The 19,205-nt window shown below is 42.4% G+C and overlaps 1 protein-coding gene across 1 annotated transcript; it reads left to right on the plus strand.

Moving 5' to 3' along the window:
- Positions 1-13,282: 13,282 nt before the first annotated feature.
- On the plus strand, positions 13,283-18,948 carry LOC147612113 (cytokinin hydroxylase-like). Its single transcript, XM_086783992.1, has 5 exons — positions 13,283-14,056; positions 14,283-14,512; positions 14,649-14,899; positions 16,760-17,117; positions 18,217-18,948. The coding sequence occupies exons 1-5, from the start codon at positions 13,720-13,722 to the stop codon at positions 18,652-18,654; spliced, it is 1,614 nt and encodes a 537-aa protein (XP_086640118.1). The 5' UTR covers positions 13,283-13,719; the 3' UTR covers positions 18,655-18,948.
- Positions 18,949-19,205: the final 257 nt, after the last annotated feature.

Below are 19,205 nucleotides of genomic sequence, written 5' to 3' on the forward strand. Positions count from 1 at the left end.
TGCTAGTGCCTTAAAGAGTATACTATATGCTTTCTGAGAGATGCCAGTCTCATCCAACATTGCTTGCACCTGAGTTGCGAGCTGGTTCTTGTTTATAAAAGAAGACACATGTGTACCTTGGACTCTAGATGAAGTAAAGATCTAAAAATAGAATAAGATCAAATTGGATTACTTATGTCTAGTTTCAAACAAAGAACCTAATCTAAAAAGAGAAATATATATGAAACAAGAGTTAACATTACCTTACAGCCTGTACTCGCTTCTTCATCCCTCCACTTCCAACTTTCATTTTCTATATGTTGCAAAGTTGCCTTCTTCTTTTATGTGGACCTAGTGCTGTGTCCTTTCTCCTTAAAGCATCAATCTTTTTCTCCAAGTCTTAAATTATTTCTTTGTTTGCCATAAGCTTCTCTGCATACAACCCATTTAGTTTTTTGATTACAGTGTTCTCTATCTGTAGAAAATCCCTCTGTTGTTTTGCAACCATCGCTTTTGTTTCCAAGTGTTGGGCATAACCCAGCAAACCTTTTCTACCATCACCAATGAAATGTAGTAGATTTGTAATGTTGCAAAATGGAGGTGGTGCATTTGTAAATGGATCCTTGGGATACATTGAGCCATCAGTCTCCACAAGTCCAAATGACGCTCTCTATTATTCCTCCTTTGCTTTTTTTGCTCATAACATTAAAAAAAACTCTTATTTTGTTTCTTCAAAGGCTGGTACTACTGAGATTGTATGTCCACATGAAGATGGTAAGTATCATATGTTCTTTTACATGCACCATTTCTACTACTGTTACTGAGAATTTAAGTGTCTACATGTGTTGTTGAAGGTGGATTAATTGGAATCCCCAAATTTGGATTAATGTTCTCATTTGCAAAGCTAGTATTTTCTGTCATCATAAAACATATTAAAGAATTGAAACAAGAATTAACTCGATTAGTAAGGACATTTTTTTTAAAGTTTCAGTAGGAAAACCCCCCATGGTCAAGATGATGATTAAAACTTTCCTCGAATCTTTTAAATGCACAACTACCTCAAATTCTGTGAAATCTTGGTTCTGACAAGTCTTACGTGCATCCAACAAAGAATACCACCTCATGATGAAACCTCATTCAAAGAATATGTATATTTTAATATATTTAAACTTACTATTATAATAGTAAAAAATGAGTCAAATTACAAATTTGGATATGTTTTAAACCTTTTTTATTTTCTCTCTCTAAGCTGATTTGGCACTTCTTATAGGGCCCAAAATTGAGTCTACATTTCTCCTAATGAAAAGGAAGTCATGGCCATACCAAAAGAAAGTCACGGCCGTACCAAAATGAAGTCATGGCCATACCACCTTGAAGTCATAGTCGTACGAACATGAAAACACGGTCGTACGAACATAAAGACACGACCACACCACCCTGAAGTCACAGCCATACGAACATGAAGACACGATCGTACCCTTCTCAGCACCTGAAGTCATGTTTGTACCAACTTGAAGCCACGTCGTCCCTTCTGCACCACCATGGCCATACCAACCTCAAGACATGCATGTACCCTAGTGAAGACATGCTCGTACCTTTTAGATTGCCATGGCTGTGTCCTTCTTGTGCCACGCTCGTGTGTCCTTCCTAGAAAACTATAAATACAAGGCCCACCACTTCATTTTCCTCACTCTTTTCTCTCTCCCTAGCCAAACCCTTGCCAAAAAAAAATTTAAGCTCTCACCTTCCAACCTTCTATCCTTAGCAACATGGCCACACATTCAGAATCCTCCCTAAAGGTCCTCCCCCCCATACCCTCAAGAAGAAGAAGCAATGGGCGGGGGTGCGCTTTGAACAATATACAAACCACCCCACCCAGCTGTCACACCTGGGTGAAACCCTGATATGCCAGGTCAGTGGACACACCATCCAAAACCTTATGAAAAACAGTCATAAGGTGGAGCACAAGCTCCTCTACTATAGAGGGCCTTGTTACAGAGGCGTCCCGGTCCCGACCATTGTCACTCGCCTAGAGAAAATTGGGCAGCCTACCCACACTGGAACCATGGGGCCCTGATTTGTTGAATTGCCTCTACTTTATAGAGACTTATGACACCAACACTTCCATAGAATAGTTACTGGACACTGTAGGCCAAGCCCCCCCATCCATCTTAGTCTCGACCTAGTCCAAAAAGTGCTTCATCTTCCATGGATGGACCACCCCTATGTGCGCCTCACCAACGCGACCCTCCATGTTTGTGGCACTTATCAAGGCACCACCACCATGGATGGGGTAGAGTGGTCCAATACCACCCAGCAGTAAGAGCTAATCATGCTTGCACATGGGTTATCGTTTCTACTAACCACCCGTTGGATAGACCGTTTAAGTCGGAGCAACATGTCCACACTAGCCCGGGTCAAGGAAAGAGTACCTGCTGTCAATTGGGCTGAGTACCTGCACAAGGATCTACACTCGGTTTGTGTAAACCCACAGGGGAAGCTTACGGTTGCATCATTTCTCATAAAGGTCCTTTATCATGCTACAGGGTGGAATGAGCTCCCTAGGGCCATCCAACTGAGGGTCCCAATTCCATTCCGGTATCTTTCCCTCCCCCTCACTCCTCTCCCACATCTCCACCACCAAAGCACCATCAATTTTATCCTCAACGAGCACAATAGGAGCAAGCTCCTCCCCACTACACCCCTGAACTGGATATCGAGGCACAAGATGGTGAAGCCCGCACTCTGCAAGGCTGCTAAAGAGGAGGTGCAGCGCAAGGCTTTTTCTTATCAAAACTTTGTATGAGACACCCCCAACCCTGGGATCTTCTCCACTCCCTCCTCACTTCTTGGAAGCTAGCCCCTCTTCCCCCACCTCCTCCCAGCAGCAACGAAACACATTGGAAACACTCTATTGGGCATGAACATAAAATTTTCGATCATAGGAGACTTACTCATAGGTCATCCGTATAACTCATGGAGAAGTGCTGCTAACCTCGCCCAAGGATTCTCAAACTTGGCCCGATATCTCATTAGAAATATGAAGGACTGCATGTATAGGATGCAAGAGCAACTGACTAAGGCACAACAACAGATGTTGCTAGGAAAGGCCTAAGAGAAATAGAGCCACAAAACCCTTTATGATGCCACCGTTTTGCCAACCGTAACCGAGCACACTCGAAGATTGTGAGCTTACAATCTCAAACACCCTCTCCTCGCTCTTAAAACTTCAATGAGATAGCTCCTCCAGGCAACCCAAGATGCCAAACAACAAGCATTGCACACCCTCTCTCTTGCCAAAGCCTAGGACCTCCAACAGAAAGCAATGCAAGTTGAAGAGAACCTCACCACCACCACCCTCGAATTCCAGTAGTACATGAGGTCACCAAGGAAGTCCTCTGCACAAAGACTCTCAGGTCAAAGCCGCCACAGAAGCCCAGGCCACCCACCCCATCAGGCCCTATCCCCTGTGCACTCGAAAAAAAGGTCGATGTGCTGATGGACAGCACATCGACAGAGAACTCCCCATCCTTGACATCCCTCCCCAAAACCCAACCCAACTCCTCGATCTCTACTTCCATACCATTTTCCTAAATCTACTCCAACATGATATCTTCCTCGAGGAACCCCTCTCCCAAGCCACATTCTCATATGTCCTCACCAAGATCCCCCTCGCCTCCATCTCCCTCCTAGCCACCTTTTTCTTTCAAGGGGAGCTTTCTTTCACACATCCCACCCTCTTTTCTAATCTTGCCACACCCATCCCCTCAAAGGAAATCCTCTGCACAAATGAGGTCACCAAGGAAGTCCTCTGCACAAAGACTCTCAGGTCAAAGCCACAGAAGCCCATTCCACCCACCCCATCAGGCCCTATCCCCCGCGCACTCAAAAAAAAGGTCGATGTGCTGATGGACAACACATCGACGACAGAGAACTCCCCATCCTTGACATCCCTCCCCAAAACCCAGCCCAACTCCTCGATCTCTACTTCCATACCATTTTCCTAAATCTACTCCAACATGATATCTTCCTCGAGGAACCCCTCTCCCAAGCTACATTCTCATATGTCCTCACCAAGATCCCCCTCGCCTCCATCTCCCTCCTAGCCACCTTTTTCTTTCAAGGGGAGCTTTCTTACACCCATCCCACCCTCTTTTCTAATCTTGCTACACCCATCCCCCCTCGCCTCCATCTCCCTCTTAGCCACCTTTTTCTTTCAAGGGGAGCTTTCTTACACCCATCCCACCCTCTTTTCTAATCTTGCTACACCCATCCCCCCTCGCCTCCATCTCCCTCTTAGCCACCTTTTTCTTTCAAGGGGAGCTTTCTTTCACACGTCCCACCCTCTTTTCTAATCTTGCTACACCCATCCCCTCAAAGGAAATCTCATGAACTTGGCCCATCTCCTTCGCTCTTTGGGAAACCCATAGAGCAAACCAACCCCATTGATCTTGGAGTCCTAGAGGGGGTATGCCCTTATCCATACTCCTCCCCCCACACCACCCGAGGCCCTCTGCTACCTCCATTGCAATTGCTAGGATATTGTCTATGCTACCTACAAATCCCTCCATCGCGCTTCCACCCTATACAACTGAGGGCCTCCTCATCCTTTACCAACGATGCCATCTTCAGCTGGAGATCATCCAGGCCATGGGGATCATACAGTTTGATGACTTTCATGTGGCCTTTCCCATGGATTTCACCCCCCAAGAAGCCTCCAATGCCCGAACCTCCTTCTACTCCAAAAGCCCCGACAACATCCCCTCTGAGGATGATGACAACAACAATTATGACAGCAGAGGAGGAGCACCTAGAAGCCACCCCCATCAGCAGGCAACCCCCACCCTCATCTCACCCAAACCAACCCCCTCTTCTCAGTCCATCACACCCCAACACAAGCACCCAACCCCCTCAATCCCCACCCCCACCTGGCACCGCCACACTTTCTCTATTCCCCTCACAATCCTCTACACCCCCTAACCTCCCCACTCTAAAGAGAAAGAAGAGAACCCTAAGCTTTGCTACAACTTCCCATGGTTTGCTCCTCGGACTACCTAGACCTCATGCATTGAGGGACAACATGCTCAAGCGCATACATGCCTTCATTGATAGATATGAGAAGGTGCTTGATCTCGCAGTGGTGGCTACCATCCAGTTTTTTCACCTCATCATTACTCTCTTGGAAGAATTCCCAGACTGGCGCCACTACCACGAGGGCAGTAGAGGCCTGGCCTTCGACCTCAACAAAGGCCCCACTTTAAAGCAGCTTTTCGGCTATTATGATTACATTCAATGGATGCCTGCCTAGCGCCTACAGACATGATGGAGACTACCTTTTGGACAAGCTACAAAGTCTTCCATCCAGCCCCCCACATCCCATGTCACAGCAAGACTTCATCCGCACCTACTCAATCTACTACCGCTAGATCCCTTGCTAGCTCCAAGGAAGGATCTGAATTAGGGAGGAGGTATGTTAACCACACTGGTTAACATCATTTTTCAAGTGTGGTTATGCTTCTTGTAATCCATTCTTATGTATCTGTGCTACACACTTAATGAAAAAAGATATATGGGATGACCGAGCTTACGACTTGTATAATGCCGGTCCTAGGAATGAGCCTAGATGTACATAGAGCTAAGAAGTAAGTTTTGGGCCTCGAATTGTAAATGGGCGGCCACGGCCATTATAAAAAGTGACCTCATGTATATAAGTGATTTATGAAATATGAAAAGACACAATCCCAATTGAGTCTTTCCTTCTCTCTCTCACACACTCTCTCTGGTGGCTACGGTAGTGAGCTTGTGTTGGTGAATGCTTGCTTGCTTGATTGTAGTGTGTGCATGGAGTTGTGTGCATGGAGTGGATGAGTCTTGTCTTGTCTTCTCTTCTCTTTATTCTCATCTCCTTCTCAAGATCACTCTTGCATGCACATTGGCAATGAGTGGAGGTAGAGCTTTCCATAGCTCCCTTCTTCGTTTCTCACTACCTAGCTTGTGGATCTCCATCTGAGTGACACAAGTGGAGTTGGAGTGATCCCCTAGCGGCCTCACATCGAGGAGTTAGCCCTCATTAGGGTAGGCTATGTTCTAGTCTCTAAATCGACCCTTGCATGGCATCATTCTATTCTTCTATCCCTCTCTTGTTCAAGGTAGTATGTTTTGGTTAACAGTTCTCTCCACCTTCTTGTGGGTGATGGTGTTGATGCAAGTGAGGAGCTAATGACCAAAGGCCTCCTACTCATCCTTGCACATGTGAGTTTCCCCTACTCCTATGATGCTTGCACTAGATGTTGCTAAATATTCCACAATAGCTATGGATAATGACTTCTGCAATTTCAAAAGTGTTGGATTGTGTGGTCTGGTTGTGCCACCTTAGCTACTTCAATGATGTTGCCTTATGTTGTTGGTGACTAGTCATGTGATAATTTTATGTTCTCCTTTGGATTTTCCTTATTTACAACCTTGTTTATGGTTGTGTGCCATATCACCCCTTGCAAGCTACATAGTGCTAACAATTGACTTCTCTATCTATGATTAACATCAACAAGCTATAAAACTACATGTATTCATACCTTTCCTCTTGTCTTCTTCTTTGTTGGTAACTTGCCTCAGCTTTTAACATGAACAAAAGTCTTCCTTGAGGTTTACATATGTAAGGTTCCTCCTCAAACAATAATTAAACACTTTTAAAACAATAAGAAAACATGATTGAATGGATAAAAACTACATAATAACAACAATTAAACACTTTTAAAACAAAATAAGCTTTGACTAAGATACTACTCACAGTTGGGACGATATCGTGGAAGACCAAGAGGAAATTTTTTCACCCTCAATTCTACATGCTAGAAAACATGTTGTCTTAGTACCTCTATCACACGCTTGCTCGATTCACATACCTTGAACTCTTTAACTTGTCCCTTGAATGGCTCCACAAATTCATTAGCATTTATCCTCTTCCTCTTCCTTCTCTGTAAAAGTACCCAGCTCACGATTATAATTGTAGATGGTATCCATGTCCCATTGTCCGTATTATAAAATACAGTAATAGCTAAAATGCTAGTACAAGGCTTTCTACATGTTGACATTTTGTGTAGCAAAAGACACACTGAAGAAGAAGATGAGAGCTTAATTTGGAGAAGACTTAGAAAAAGAAAGAACGACTATGTTGGAGACGAAGAAGATCAAAGCTAGTTTTGGGGGGAAACTTAGAGATTCTCTATCATTAACTACCATTCTGCATAAACTTGATAGCGCCAAGAAGGAACAAATCATGAATAAAATCAAGAGTGAGTTTATGCTAGCACCAGCGACAGAAGAGGTCTATCTTAGATGGATAAAAGTGGTGAACGTGATGAAGCACTGGCACAATGACATCACATGCAGGGTGAAGTCAAGGGGATGCACAAGAGATTTGGGAAGAGGAGTGTAGAAAGCACCATGCAAATCCCCAAAGGTATAAGCAATAGGAGGACACCACAACAACGAAGCGAATGGAGAGCATAGGGAGCTCCATCTTGGAAGCGTGACTGGGATGCTTTCCACTACTTTGTAAGTGTTAATAGTACCATCACTCACTTTTTTTTTGCATAATAGGTATTTCATTTTTTTAAATAAGTACTAATGCTTCATGCTTCTAGCAAAGAGTGGTCGGTCATGCTGTGAGTGATGCATAGGAAAGGTATGCCCTAATGCACGGGACATATGCTCTCCTCGAGCAACTTGAGCGAGACGGCCACAACGTGAACTTGATAGATGTGGTAAACCTCTACATTTTTCACCCATCAATTAGTTTTTTCCTCACTTGTCATTTCTAAGTTTTTGCCCCTTGAATACTCTTTTACAGGGACTAGCCAAATCTTGAGGGCAATGATGATGGTTAGGTTCTATATACAAGAGTCAGACCTCTTTTGTGTACTTTTTGTCGGCTCCATTATGAGATATGTAACTTTTGTTACTAAATAAAAATTTAAGTTTCGTGACCTTTAAGTAGAGAACAGGGATGCACTTTGTAAAACTACTATATTGGTACGCCCAGCTGTAGGACTGTACCTGGGTGTACCATTATTATTTTTTTAATAAAACCTACATTTGTCGATATAACCATTGAAATACCAGTCACAAATAATATCGTTGTCAGCACAAAATACCAGTCACAATAAGTGTCATTGTCGATGTCGAAACCAACGTCCCAACAACAATAAGCATCGTAACAGTAGTGTACACATTGATTGGTTTGTATAACGATTTGATGATTTTGTTGTTTTATTTCATAATAAATAATTGGATGTTTGTCAAGCTTTTTGGGTTTTAATTTATTTTAAGTTTTTATTTTCATTCTATTTCAACACTGTTTTTTCCCCAACATCATTGATGAGCTGCATTTATAATGGTGCTTATAGTGTCAGCTCAGCACTAATAACAATGCTTATAACAGCGTAACATAAAACGCTGCTAATGATGCCTTCTCTTGTAGTGCTTTAAACAAAAAATGATGAATGGAGAAGATTTCATCCCTCTTTCTCTTACTACTAGAAAATATGTGGGCTTACCAAACAAAGATTGTTTCTTTCTTTGAGGCACTACTTTTGATTTGCTTGCACTATAATTTGACGGAGTAATTTTTATTTCTTTGTAAGTGCACATGCTTTGGCATCTTCTTCTCCTACACATGGTTTGCCTTGTTTTCCACTATCCATGATTGTCCAAAATCATTTAGCAATGTGCAAATAAGTTGACTTTATTTTGCAGCAATATAAAGTGAATTAAGTTTTCTTCTGTTCTTTTTTAAATTTCAGTAAATCTAATGTCCTTTATTCATTTCTGATCTAATGCTATCTGAAAATCATGCTTCCACAATCGGCTCTTCTCTTTGTCTCCATGATGTTACTTTGATTTTTTTTCATTTTAAAAAATGAAGGTTTTGCTTATGCCCTTCCCTTTGGCATTCATTATTAATGCCACGTAAGTGGCATTTGTTAATATGCAATCCCTCAAGGATATGGGGTTGGGTCCCAACTTTATAAAAATGGTGCAAGTGTTGTTTTTGGTAATGCCATGGCCAGAGTTATAGTAAATGGCAACCTCGCCGAATCATTTTCATTAATTAGATCTATTAGACAGGGATTCCCTCTAGCTTGGATGGTTGGTTCAACGTGCTATGCAAAAGGGGCACATGAAAGGTATCCACCTGCCAAATAATAAAGGTCAAACATGTGCAACAATTTACACATGATACTGATGGTCTTATACATAATGACCATAATTCTACTCACACATTTTGGGAATGTCTCAAACTGTTATATCTAGCATCAGGGTATATCATTAACCACTCTAAAACTGGAATTAGAATAATGATGTCAGAGCTGGGCAGTGGCTCTTCTTAGACCAAGGATAAAGGGTCATAAAAGAAGAGCAAATCTGTAGACTTCTTAGGATCTCGATGGGATTTGGGGTTTCTATGCATCAACGGTGGCTATGGATTCTAGACAAAGTGCAAAGTAAGTTTAGATGATGGTCTTGTATGTAGCATAGCTTTGCTGGGAGAATAGTATTGCTCAAACACATCCTTTTTCCCTCTGCCATCTACTTTGTTTCATGTTGGTGCCCTTTAAATTCAGATCTTAAACAACTAGAGAAAATATGCAGGATTTTCCTATGGTCTAGAAATGCAGACGAATCAAAGATCCCCAAAGTGGCATGGAATGTATGTGCAAGACCAAAAAGGAATGGTGGGTTGGGCATACCAAACATACTCGATGTTACAGATCGGGATGGCTACTAAATGGATAGTTAGAAGCTTCTTAGCTCCACAAGAAGACTGGGCAGTCCTTCTCAATCGAAATTTGGAAAATTTCAGCCTTGCGAACTTTCATCAATGGAAAAAGCTCCCAGAAATGATGCTCTTCTTCAGTTCGATGAAAATCAAAGGGCAGGGGCAGCCCTTTGCTCAAATCTATATGGTAGGCTTGGAATAGATGTAACCCTGAACTTACACTACATTGCAAAATCAGGAATCTAGTTCTCCACGGTAGTGGAGAATAATATATCGGTAGGCTTATACAAACACGCACATAAAACTGCACAAAAAGGGAATCGAAACTTGGGATTATTTATGGTGCTAGACTAATCACAAATGGAGCTCTGCTCAGGATCTCAAAACTATGTACATCTTGTCTTTGGAGGACCTTCAACTTATCCTTGATAGGAGGAAGCTATGGCCTACTAATAGAGTGGCTCTTATCCAGTTGAAGGGACCTCTAACACATAAAGCCTTCTCTTGGAAAACCAATCATAATCTTCTGCCAATCCCTCCCCTCCCATATCAAGGCCCTCCTCTACACTGCAAACTCAATAGATGGAATCTGTTATGGGACAGAAAACAACGGGGGTTCAAATTTTTAAAAATTTGGTCTCCAGTAATCCCGCCAAAGAAATCTTGCCTGTTCTGGCTGATTATGCACAAAGTAATATTGACTAATGAGCAAGCACATCGAATAGGATATGGGGATGGTTTTTTACCCAAGATGCAAAAGAGAACCAGAGATGATCGTTCACTTGTTCATAGGGTGTCCCCATAACACAGAAGCTCTATAGTTTTTGAATCGCTGTTGCTCCCCTAACCAGAATTGGGATCTCACCTGGCAGGAAATTATGTTAGGAAAACAAATCAAATGCTTGGCAGAAGTATGGAATGTTATACATGCTAAATACTTGTGGGATGTTTGGATACATAGAAATAATTGCCTGTTTAAACATGCGAATACCAACTTGCTACATGGTCTAAGAGTTGAGCTATATAAATTTGCAAATGAAGGTTGTGCACGAAGTAAGCCTCAAGGAATGTGAAGCACAATACACAAAGAATGACGTGGAAGAAATGTTGCACATGGAAAGGGCCAAAGAGGAGTTCCAAGAAAGAATCAACCAAACTCAGAAGGAGCGATTGGAACAAGATGGACGATTGGCTAGTGCGAAGAAGTGGAGATAATGCGTAAAGATTCTAAGCTAAAAAAGTATATACATAACCTCACTAGACTGAGAAATGAGCTTGCATAAAGGAAAAGTTATGCTTCTTGAATAAAAAGCATATTTTATAATCTGCTTTTTTAATATGGTTTTGGGCTTTCTTAAAAAAAAAAGAATAAATTGAAGAAATGTATAATTGAATAAAGGAAATGTCTCATTTTTTTCAGCCGAATTAGATGGGTTGTAAATGGTTCCGCATGCTCGCACATGTCTTTCTCCCTCAAGGTGAGGAATGTTACAAATGGGTTGTACGAGGTCGTCTCCCTGAGGTGAGCAATTTTACAAATTTTCCCTGCTTTCATGATCTTGAGGAATGCAGGTAGGTAGCCGAAGGAGCTCATGTAGCGGAGTAAAACAGTCGTAATTCCGTGAAATGTAATCACCGCCATGTTAGTTTGACTAAGTTTGGCTTCGTTAAGGAGAATGGCCCGCGTCGAATTGTAGAGGGCGCCTTATCTCCTGAAATGGGTCCTTTATCTCCTGAAATGGGTCCGTGCATATGTATGGTTTTGGTGTCGGTGAATCTGATTTTAACTTGTCCACAGTCCGATGCTAACGATGTGTTGCTTGGAGTGCCAAGTGGCGAGCATTTGAATATCTGTGCGAGTGGTGGAGAGCCCCAGTCGGTGCCCACTCTTCTGGCTTGAAACCAATGGTCCCCTGCTGTACGTGGACGCGGAGACCTTCTCCCTGTCTCTTCTTTAACTTCTCATTTAGACATCCAACAATTCAAACTGCCTTCTCTACCACCTTTCCTCTCTTCTTTAAAAGTCTGTAAAAGGAGATGGTATCGGGCCTATGTGGATAAAAGGAGATGGTATCGGGCCAATTTCCACATAGGTTAGTTTGGGTCATTGCTCCATGAAAACATTCTTTTCAACCAATAAAAATAACCTCAACCAATCAAAATAACGACAACTCCTCAATCTACCCGGTTTAGCTCCCAAAATGTATACTACATGCTAGTCTCAACTCCTCAATCTACCCAGCTTTAGCTCCCAAAATGTATACTACATGCTCCTTTTATAACTAAAATATATAATAAATGAATCCTTAAAACAAGGGTAGTACAAAATCTCAGGCACTTTTTCGTAATTCTAGCTAGTAGAAATACACTAAGTTGTCATTTTTTCGAGCAGTGGTTTGGGTTGGTTTTCATGTTGGTCATGGTTGTATTAGCGGACCAACCAATTGTGACTTGAAAAGTTCAAAATCCTATGTGTTCACTTCACAACCACAAAAGAGCTCCGAGGTCTTTGTCTTCTTGCATTGCAATATCCCCAAAGCTATAACTACTGGCATGGTTGGCCGCTCTCGATATACAAATCAGAAAGCACATAACTTGTGGACAATTTTATCCTTGTCTAATTTCTCTCCAATTCACGTATTAGTAGAAATTGACCCATAGCTGTATAGAATTAGTATAGGTGCCTTTTTATGCCACACAAATTTCAAGGCCAAGGTTTTTCTTTTAAAAATCTACACATCAACTGATTTTACAACTAAAATTCTCATAATCCTCACTTTCATTTCTAGGCCAACACAAATTTCCTCTCATTTGTCCAAATTGAGCCATGAAAAATGTACTAAAGGATAAATTTTTCCTTTCACACTTGTTGCAAAGGATTGGGAGAGAGAGAGGGAGAGAGAGGGAGATGAGATTTGGAAAGACAAGTAAAGAGGGCAAGTTAATATAATCCCCACATGATGTGATTGTTGAAGAAAAGATAAGATCTTAGATAAAGATTCCCTTATTAGAATGCCTTGAGGGGTGGGAGGAAATGGAGGTACTCAAGCTGAGTTATGCCTTGAGGGGTGGGAGGAAATGGAGGTACTCAAGCTGAGTTCGGGAAAAGACGGGTTCGCTTTAGCCTAGAACATGTTCAGCTTTGGGAAAATCCTTCTCAAATTCTATTATGAGAAGGAAATAAAACCCTTTCAAATTTTACAAGTTTTAGTTATATTTTCTAAGTTCATATATAAAAAATACCATCTCAAAAATAGCAATTTCTGTGAAAAGGATTTAGTTCCTTTTCCCTAAAATTGTTTTCCCGAACCCGTAACAGTAACAGTAAGGTACCTTGATTGGAATCCCCGACCAAGGGTAGAAACACATTATGCACACCGGCAGCACACGTCTCAGCCAGCTGAAAGCCAGCCGTAAATGCCCACACAGTGCACACGCTCCGTGTACTGCAACGAAGCAATCACTAGTAAACGGTACAATCTTCCTACTCGTGCAGATCTATCTATATATATATCTGCAAGACTACTCTCTTGGCAGCCTACCTGATACCACAGGTCTCTCTCTTACCTCCACCGTATCTCTGAACCCCGTTTCCTAACCTTTTGAAAGGAGTGCAGAGGACAGGCATCTCTTGTCCTGCATAGCTCTTTTTCTCCTGTGAGTCCTCTTCCTTCATTTTTCCCACTTTCTCTCATCTGTCGTTTCAGCCTTTGCTCCACATAGATACTTTGGCGGTGGCTACATCAGTATCCTAATTTGGCTTTTCATTCGTTAATCGTATCTTCTCCTTAAGCTTCGAGACAGACTATTAGATTGAATCCTCGGCCACACCAACGCAGAAAACGCCTTCTGATCATCAGCCTCATCTTGCGAATGTCATAAAAACGGTCAGGTTCTTGCAGGAGTAATTTGGGGTCCAATCAATCGTCTTTCAGCACGCGGGGGTAAAATATGGTATCCACACCATGATCGGCCGCACTTGCGATTTAATTATAGAGGCTATGGAGGGTTATATCGCCAGTTCTTCCTTTCCAGCTACACAAGTGCTTCTTGCTAGCACTTGTGTCTTTTTGGCATGCAAGCTGCTACTATTTTTTGATACTTATTGGTGGAGGCCTCGCCGTATTACAAAAATGATGCTGAAGCAAGGAGTCACAGGGCCAACGTCTCGCTTTATGGTGGGTAATCTTCCCGAAAGAAACCAGATGAGAAAAGAAGCAGTCCAACACGACATGCATTGCGTTTCGCACGACATTGTGGGTCGCTTGATGCCTGACTACGTTCGATGGTCGCAAAGCCACGGTACTTCGTCTGTTTCTCTTCCTGAGATGTAAATAGGTCGTTGTAATCCCCAGGAATTGATACAGGGTTACGGTAAGTATGGTACACCACAGCAATGTATTGCTGACCGGAGCGAATCGTTAATGAATGAATACAGAGCACATGATGCTTTCTTGTTATTAACTATTGACTGTTATTGTAGTCACGCCTCTAATAGGGCGTCTCGATTGATCCTCTCCATGTTCAGGAAAACAATTTTTGTTTTGGTGGGGAGCAGAGCCTCGATTGACACTGTACGATCCGGACCAAATCAAGGATCTGTTGTCGTCGAAGCATGTGCAGTGCTTGGGAAGGTCGAAGTTGCAGAGAGATGGAGTCAGTGATTTCATAGGGAAGGGGCTGTTGATGGCTAACGGTGATGCGTGGGCGCATCAGAGAAGGGTAGTTGCTCCCGCGTTTCATCTCGAGAAGCTTAAGGTAAAACCCATTATTATATGCGCTTAATCTAGAATCCTACGATGAACTAAGGTTATCATAGTTTTTGGGATGCTTGGGCATCGATTAATTGCCATCGTCTAGCTTAGCGACGATTACTTAATGATGATGGAGCCAGGGTCAAGTCGAACACATGGTGGATTGCACCTCACAAATGTTGGAGCAGTGGGACGAGCTACTCTTCGCGGATGGAAAGGGGCCGGTAGAGATCGAAGTTGGCGAGCACATGAGCCGGCTCGCGGGAGATATAATCGCACGAACCGAGTTCAGCAGCAGCTACGAGAAAGGCAAGATAATCTTCGCCAAGCTCAATGAGCTACAGAGACTCTGCACTCAGTCTGGTCCACGAACTCGCCTGCATGAGCGTAGGTCACTATCTGTCCTCTAATCCTCGAACTTGTTGTATGTAAAAATCTGCTGAAATATTATGAGAATTGAGAATCTCTTGAATTAAAATGAGATGATAATGATGAAAGGCGTGTGTCTTGAGAATTTGAACAAATATTTTTGAGCCAGAACTTGAGAGGCCAGGCGACTGGCGACAGAGTAGCGAGGCGCATTCATGTTTCACGATTCCTGTGACTTGTGTCGGTTCCACAGTCCTCTGGAGTCTGTCTAGGGCCCAGGCCTGGAAGTTGGAAGTGTGGAATTTGGCGTTTAAGAGAGAGAGAGAGCCTGAGAGGGGCTCGAGCGTCGAGGCTGGTCCACCATGCAGAGTTCAGAGTCCAGACTGAAAAACCTTTACGAGTTTGAGCCACAGCCTAGTAAGTTATAACACAGAAATTGAGGGAGTTTTGTTTTTCTCCAATCTAACTTCTATGTCCAAGCATTGCTCAAAGCCTCAAAATTTGGGAAAAGACAGGTTAGTTTTATCCCCGGAGCTTGCTTAACTTTTTAAAAACCAGCCTCATCTTGAAAGGAAAAGAAAAAATACTCCTTTCTTTTTTTAAAATAATAGTAATTGGATGGAAGTATGAAAAAGTGGTTGCCTTTTTCCCTTCATGACAGCTTGACTCTAAAATATTTCCCTAACAAAAATATTTCCCTAACACTGCCTCAAATTACCTATTTCGCTCCCAAGTCCAATCACTGCTCAATCTTACAGCCTTCAACTCGTATCATTGTCTTCCAAAATTCTATAGGCTTGCTCTCGAGTCCTAAACTGCATCCTTTTTTTCAATTAAACATGGAATCTGGGTCATAGTCTATTATTAATTAGGATTGGTTTACAATGAGCAGAGTGGACATACATCTAGTGTCAAGGAAAAACCATCCTTCAATGTAATTTTCATGGCTCAGTTACTAGTTTTGAATTTTAAGATTCAAGTTTTTTGAAGTTATAAAACCAATTAATTTATGCACATTTCCTATAAAAATGTGTTGGGATTGAAGGTGATCCTTTTTTTCAACTTGTTAGAAAAAAAGTTTATTTTAAAACTACATCCAAAAAGGTGCGTGGTCTGATATGGCGAGGAGAAACTTGAAAGGTATGATATGTTTGTCGAAAAAAACCTGTCTGACTTCACTAAGTCGAAGTTTGAACCAGAATTGTTTTTTTTCCGGTTACCCTTGCCCTTCAAATAGTTATATTCTAGTAAATTTTTAAAAAATTTAGTATAAATTTTTAAAAGCATTTTAAAATTTAACTAGTATTTTACTGTGGAAGTGAAACCTGTCAAAAAGCAACTATGGTTGGAACATACAATGAACAAGTACTAAAGACTTAAGTTCAATGAACCCCATCCGGCTAGTTGTCCGCCGCCCTTATCTAGCTCCGCCCTTCTTGGAATTTATTTCCTCTACAATCACAAGAAAGTATCCATTAATTTAGTTGAAGTTGCATTACAATATAATAAGCGAAGCTTACGGTAGTATTCTATTTCAGGCAACGGGTCTTTGTCCTTGTTTTGCACCCTAGAGGTTAGTATTTTCCCTATCTGTCTACGTGCCCCCTTCTCCGCCTAGCATCCCTCGTGCTATTCAGCACTGGGTCTATCCTGCCACAGTGAGATCTAATCCCTGAAACAATGACGTAGAGTGGCGGACCTGGATCAAATATCGCCTAGCAAGCTTGCCAAAGTCCTATGGGAATCGGGATTCTGGCATCGAGGTTCATTTGGTTACTGATAGTGTATGTAATTCACGTTTACAATGTTCACCTCGTGCGTACTTTGATGATCTCTTTTCAAGTATGTTATCTAATCAGTAGTTGCTGCCTTGTATCCACAGCGTACAGAAGTTGAAGATGGAAGTGGAGGCCTCGCTCATGGCGATCATCGAAGCTCGCCGAGAAGCGATGAGGGTGAGCAGCAGCCCATCGTACGGCTACGATTTGCTGGGATTGATGCTGTGGGAGATCGAGGAGGCGCGTAAGGAGCAGAGACGCTTCCACTACGCCTCGCAGCAGCTTATGGATGAGTGCAAGACATTCTTCTTCACAGGCCACGAGACCACCTCCCTCCTCCTCACGTGGACCCTCATGCTCCTCGCCTCCAATCCCTCCTGGCAAGATCGAGCTCGCGAAGAAACACTCCACCTAACTCAAGGCAACCCACCCGACTCCGACATTCTCAGCAAGCTCAAATTGGTGGGTACCCTTGTGACCATTTGATCTGTTTTGCTATTTAATCGGTAATGATCACAATAATAGTCTGGCTCCGATCACTTAATCCCGTCCATCTGTAGGTACACTTGCCCGTGCTCAATATTCCAATCTCATCTTCCCTCCATACTTCAATCTCATATTCACGTGCATTCAAGAATCAGGATAGCTTGAGTTTGGGTTAGAAGCTATGTATTGAAGATTATATCGGGCTTCTTAGCACTAAATATCAAGGTAGCATCTACAGACGAAATTCAAAAGTGATTGAACTGTACAAGCTTCGAAGCCTTAATGACATTCATGTGCACAGTCCGCGTTGATGTTTAGAATTTTTGTCCAAGACAGCTTAGACAAATCACAGTTCTGGTAGCCACGATTGAAAAATTATTGAAATCTAATGGATTTATCTAATTGTTGATTCTATTGGGCATTTAAGAGAAATTAGACGACCGGCTGCTAAGCTCAATTAGTGGTGCCTAATGGTGTTTGTCTTCAAGATTTCATCTCACCTTCGCCTGGAAATGTAGAGTCGATCGCCAGATTTTTCAGTGGGAAATTTATTTTGCGGAAAGATACAACAATCTCTGTAGGGGCATGGACCGTGCAACGTTATGCAGCTGGGATCATGCGTACTTTCTGTAATTGCGACCCTGATCTGATATCTAGTTATATTTACATCAATCACGCCTTAACAATCCACATTTTTTCTCCCTATGTAGTGCTAGCACTGTATGTCAGTTGGCTTGTGCAGCCTAGCATGTAATCTGATCCTCACAAGCTCGTTCAAATTCTATACACTAAATGCTTGGGACACGCAGCGTCAGGTGTCGATAAGCGTACCTTTATTTGCGAATAACACCCAGGACTCTGTTCGAAATGAAAGAAACGCATGCTCATTATACTCTTTAATAGATGATTGATGAAGCAGAGCTTGAATGTACTATTTAGATCTTGGTAAAGCGATGCTAACGTAGTTGAATGTACTCTGGATTGATGTATTATAACGGTAGGTCTCCTACTCTTTAGATTGTCGATCCATGTCTCTTATGGTTAATTTGCCATTGATATTTGTTTTTGTGTGCAGCTTGGCATGATATTGTTCGAATCGCTGAGGCTGTACACACCGGCAACGCTGCTCGCGAGGCAGGCGTTCGCGGACATGAAGGTGGGGGATTTGCACATACCAAAAGGGCTGTCGGTGTGGGTGCCAGTGCTGGCGATCCACCACGACAAGTCCATATGGGGTGAGGATGCGGACGAGTTCAGGCCGGAGCGGTTTGGAGAGGGAGTGGCGAATGCGTGCAAGCATCCCATGGCTTACATGCCCTTCTCCTTTGGTCCCCGCAACTGCGTCGGCCAGAACTTCGCCATCATGGAAGCCAAAGTCGTCCTGTCGATGCTTCTCTCCCGCTTCAGGTTCCATCTATCCCCCCATTACAAACACGCTCCTGTCTTCGTTCTCACCCTCAAGCCTAAGCACGGAGTCCCCATCATCTTAGAACGCTTAAATCATTCGAAATAAGCATATGGATGTTTTATAAAAAGGCCCACACTCACGCATATGTCGCTGTCGAAATTGTCCAACTTTATGGATAAATCTTAGCCATGGAAATAGGATGGATACGTTAGATTATCCGTCTAAGCCATGGCCATCCAAAAAAGTAGATTATGTGTGTAAAGAGCCTCATTTGTATCGTAGCACTTACTATGTTACGGAGGATCAATCTCGTGGGTGAGTACATTTAGGAAAGGCAAATTTTGTAGTAAATAATGTATAATATACGAGGAATTGGTGGTGCAAATCAGCTTGACTTTTTGGTGGATTTTTCTACATATTTTCCCGAATTTTTTCCTCCAATAAGTTTGTCAAAAGAAACTAGTTGTCTCCTTTAAAAGTATAACTTAAAAGTATATATATTTCATATAAAAAACTTATTTTTGATTGCCAAAGCGGCATGCCCATTAGAAGTGTGCAAATCTATCAAGCCTAGAGAGGCCACTTTTCATTGAGAGTGGGAAGGAGCTTAGCGGTGTTGAGACATCCTTGTAAATTCCCTCCTTTGTCCTTGCCAA

Source organism: Cibotium barometz, chromosome 46 (genome assembly GCF_041138505.1).
Source record: "Cibotium barometz isolate CiBa-2024 chromosome 46, ASM4113850v1, whole genome shotgun sequence".
NCBI classification, from domain to species: domain Eukaryota; kingdom Viridiplantae; phylum Streptophyta; class Polypodiopsida; order Cyatheales; family Cibotiaceae; genus Cibotium; species Cibotium barometz.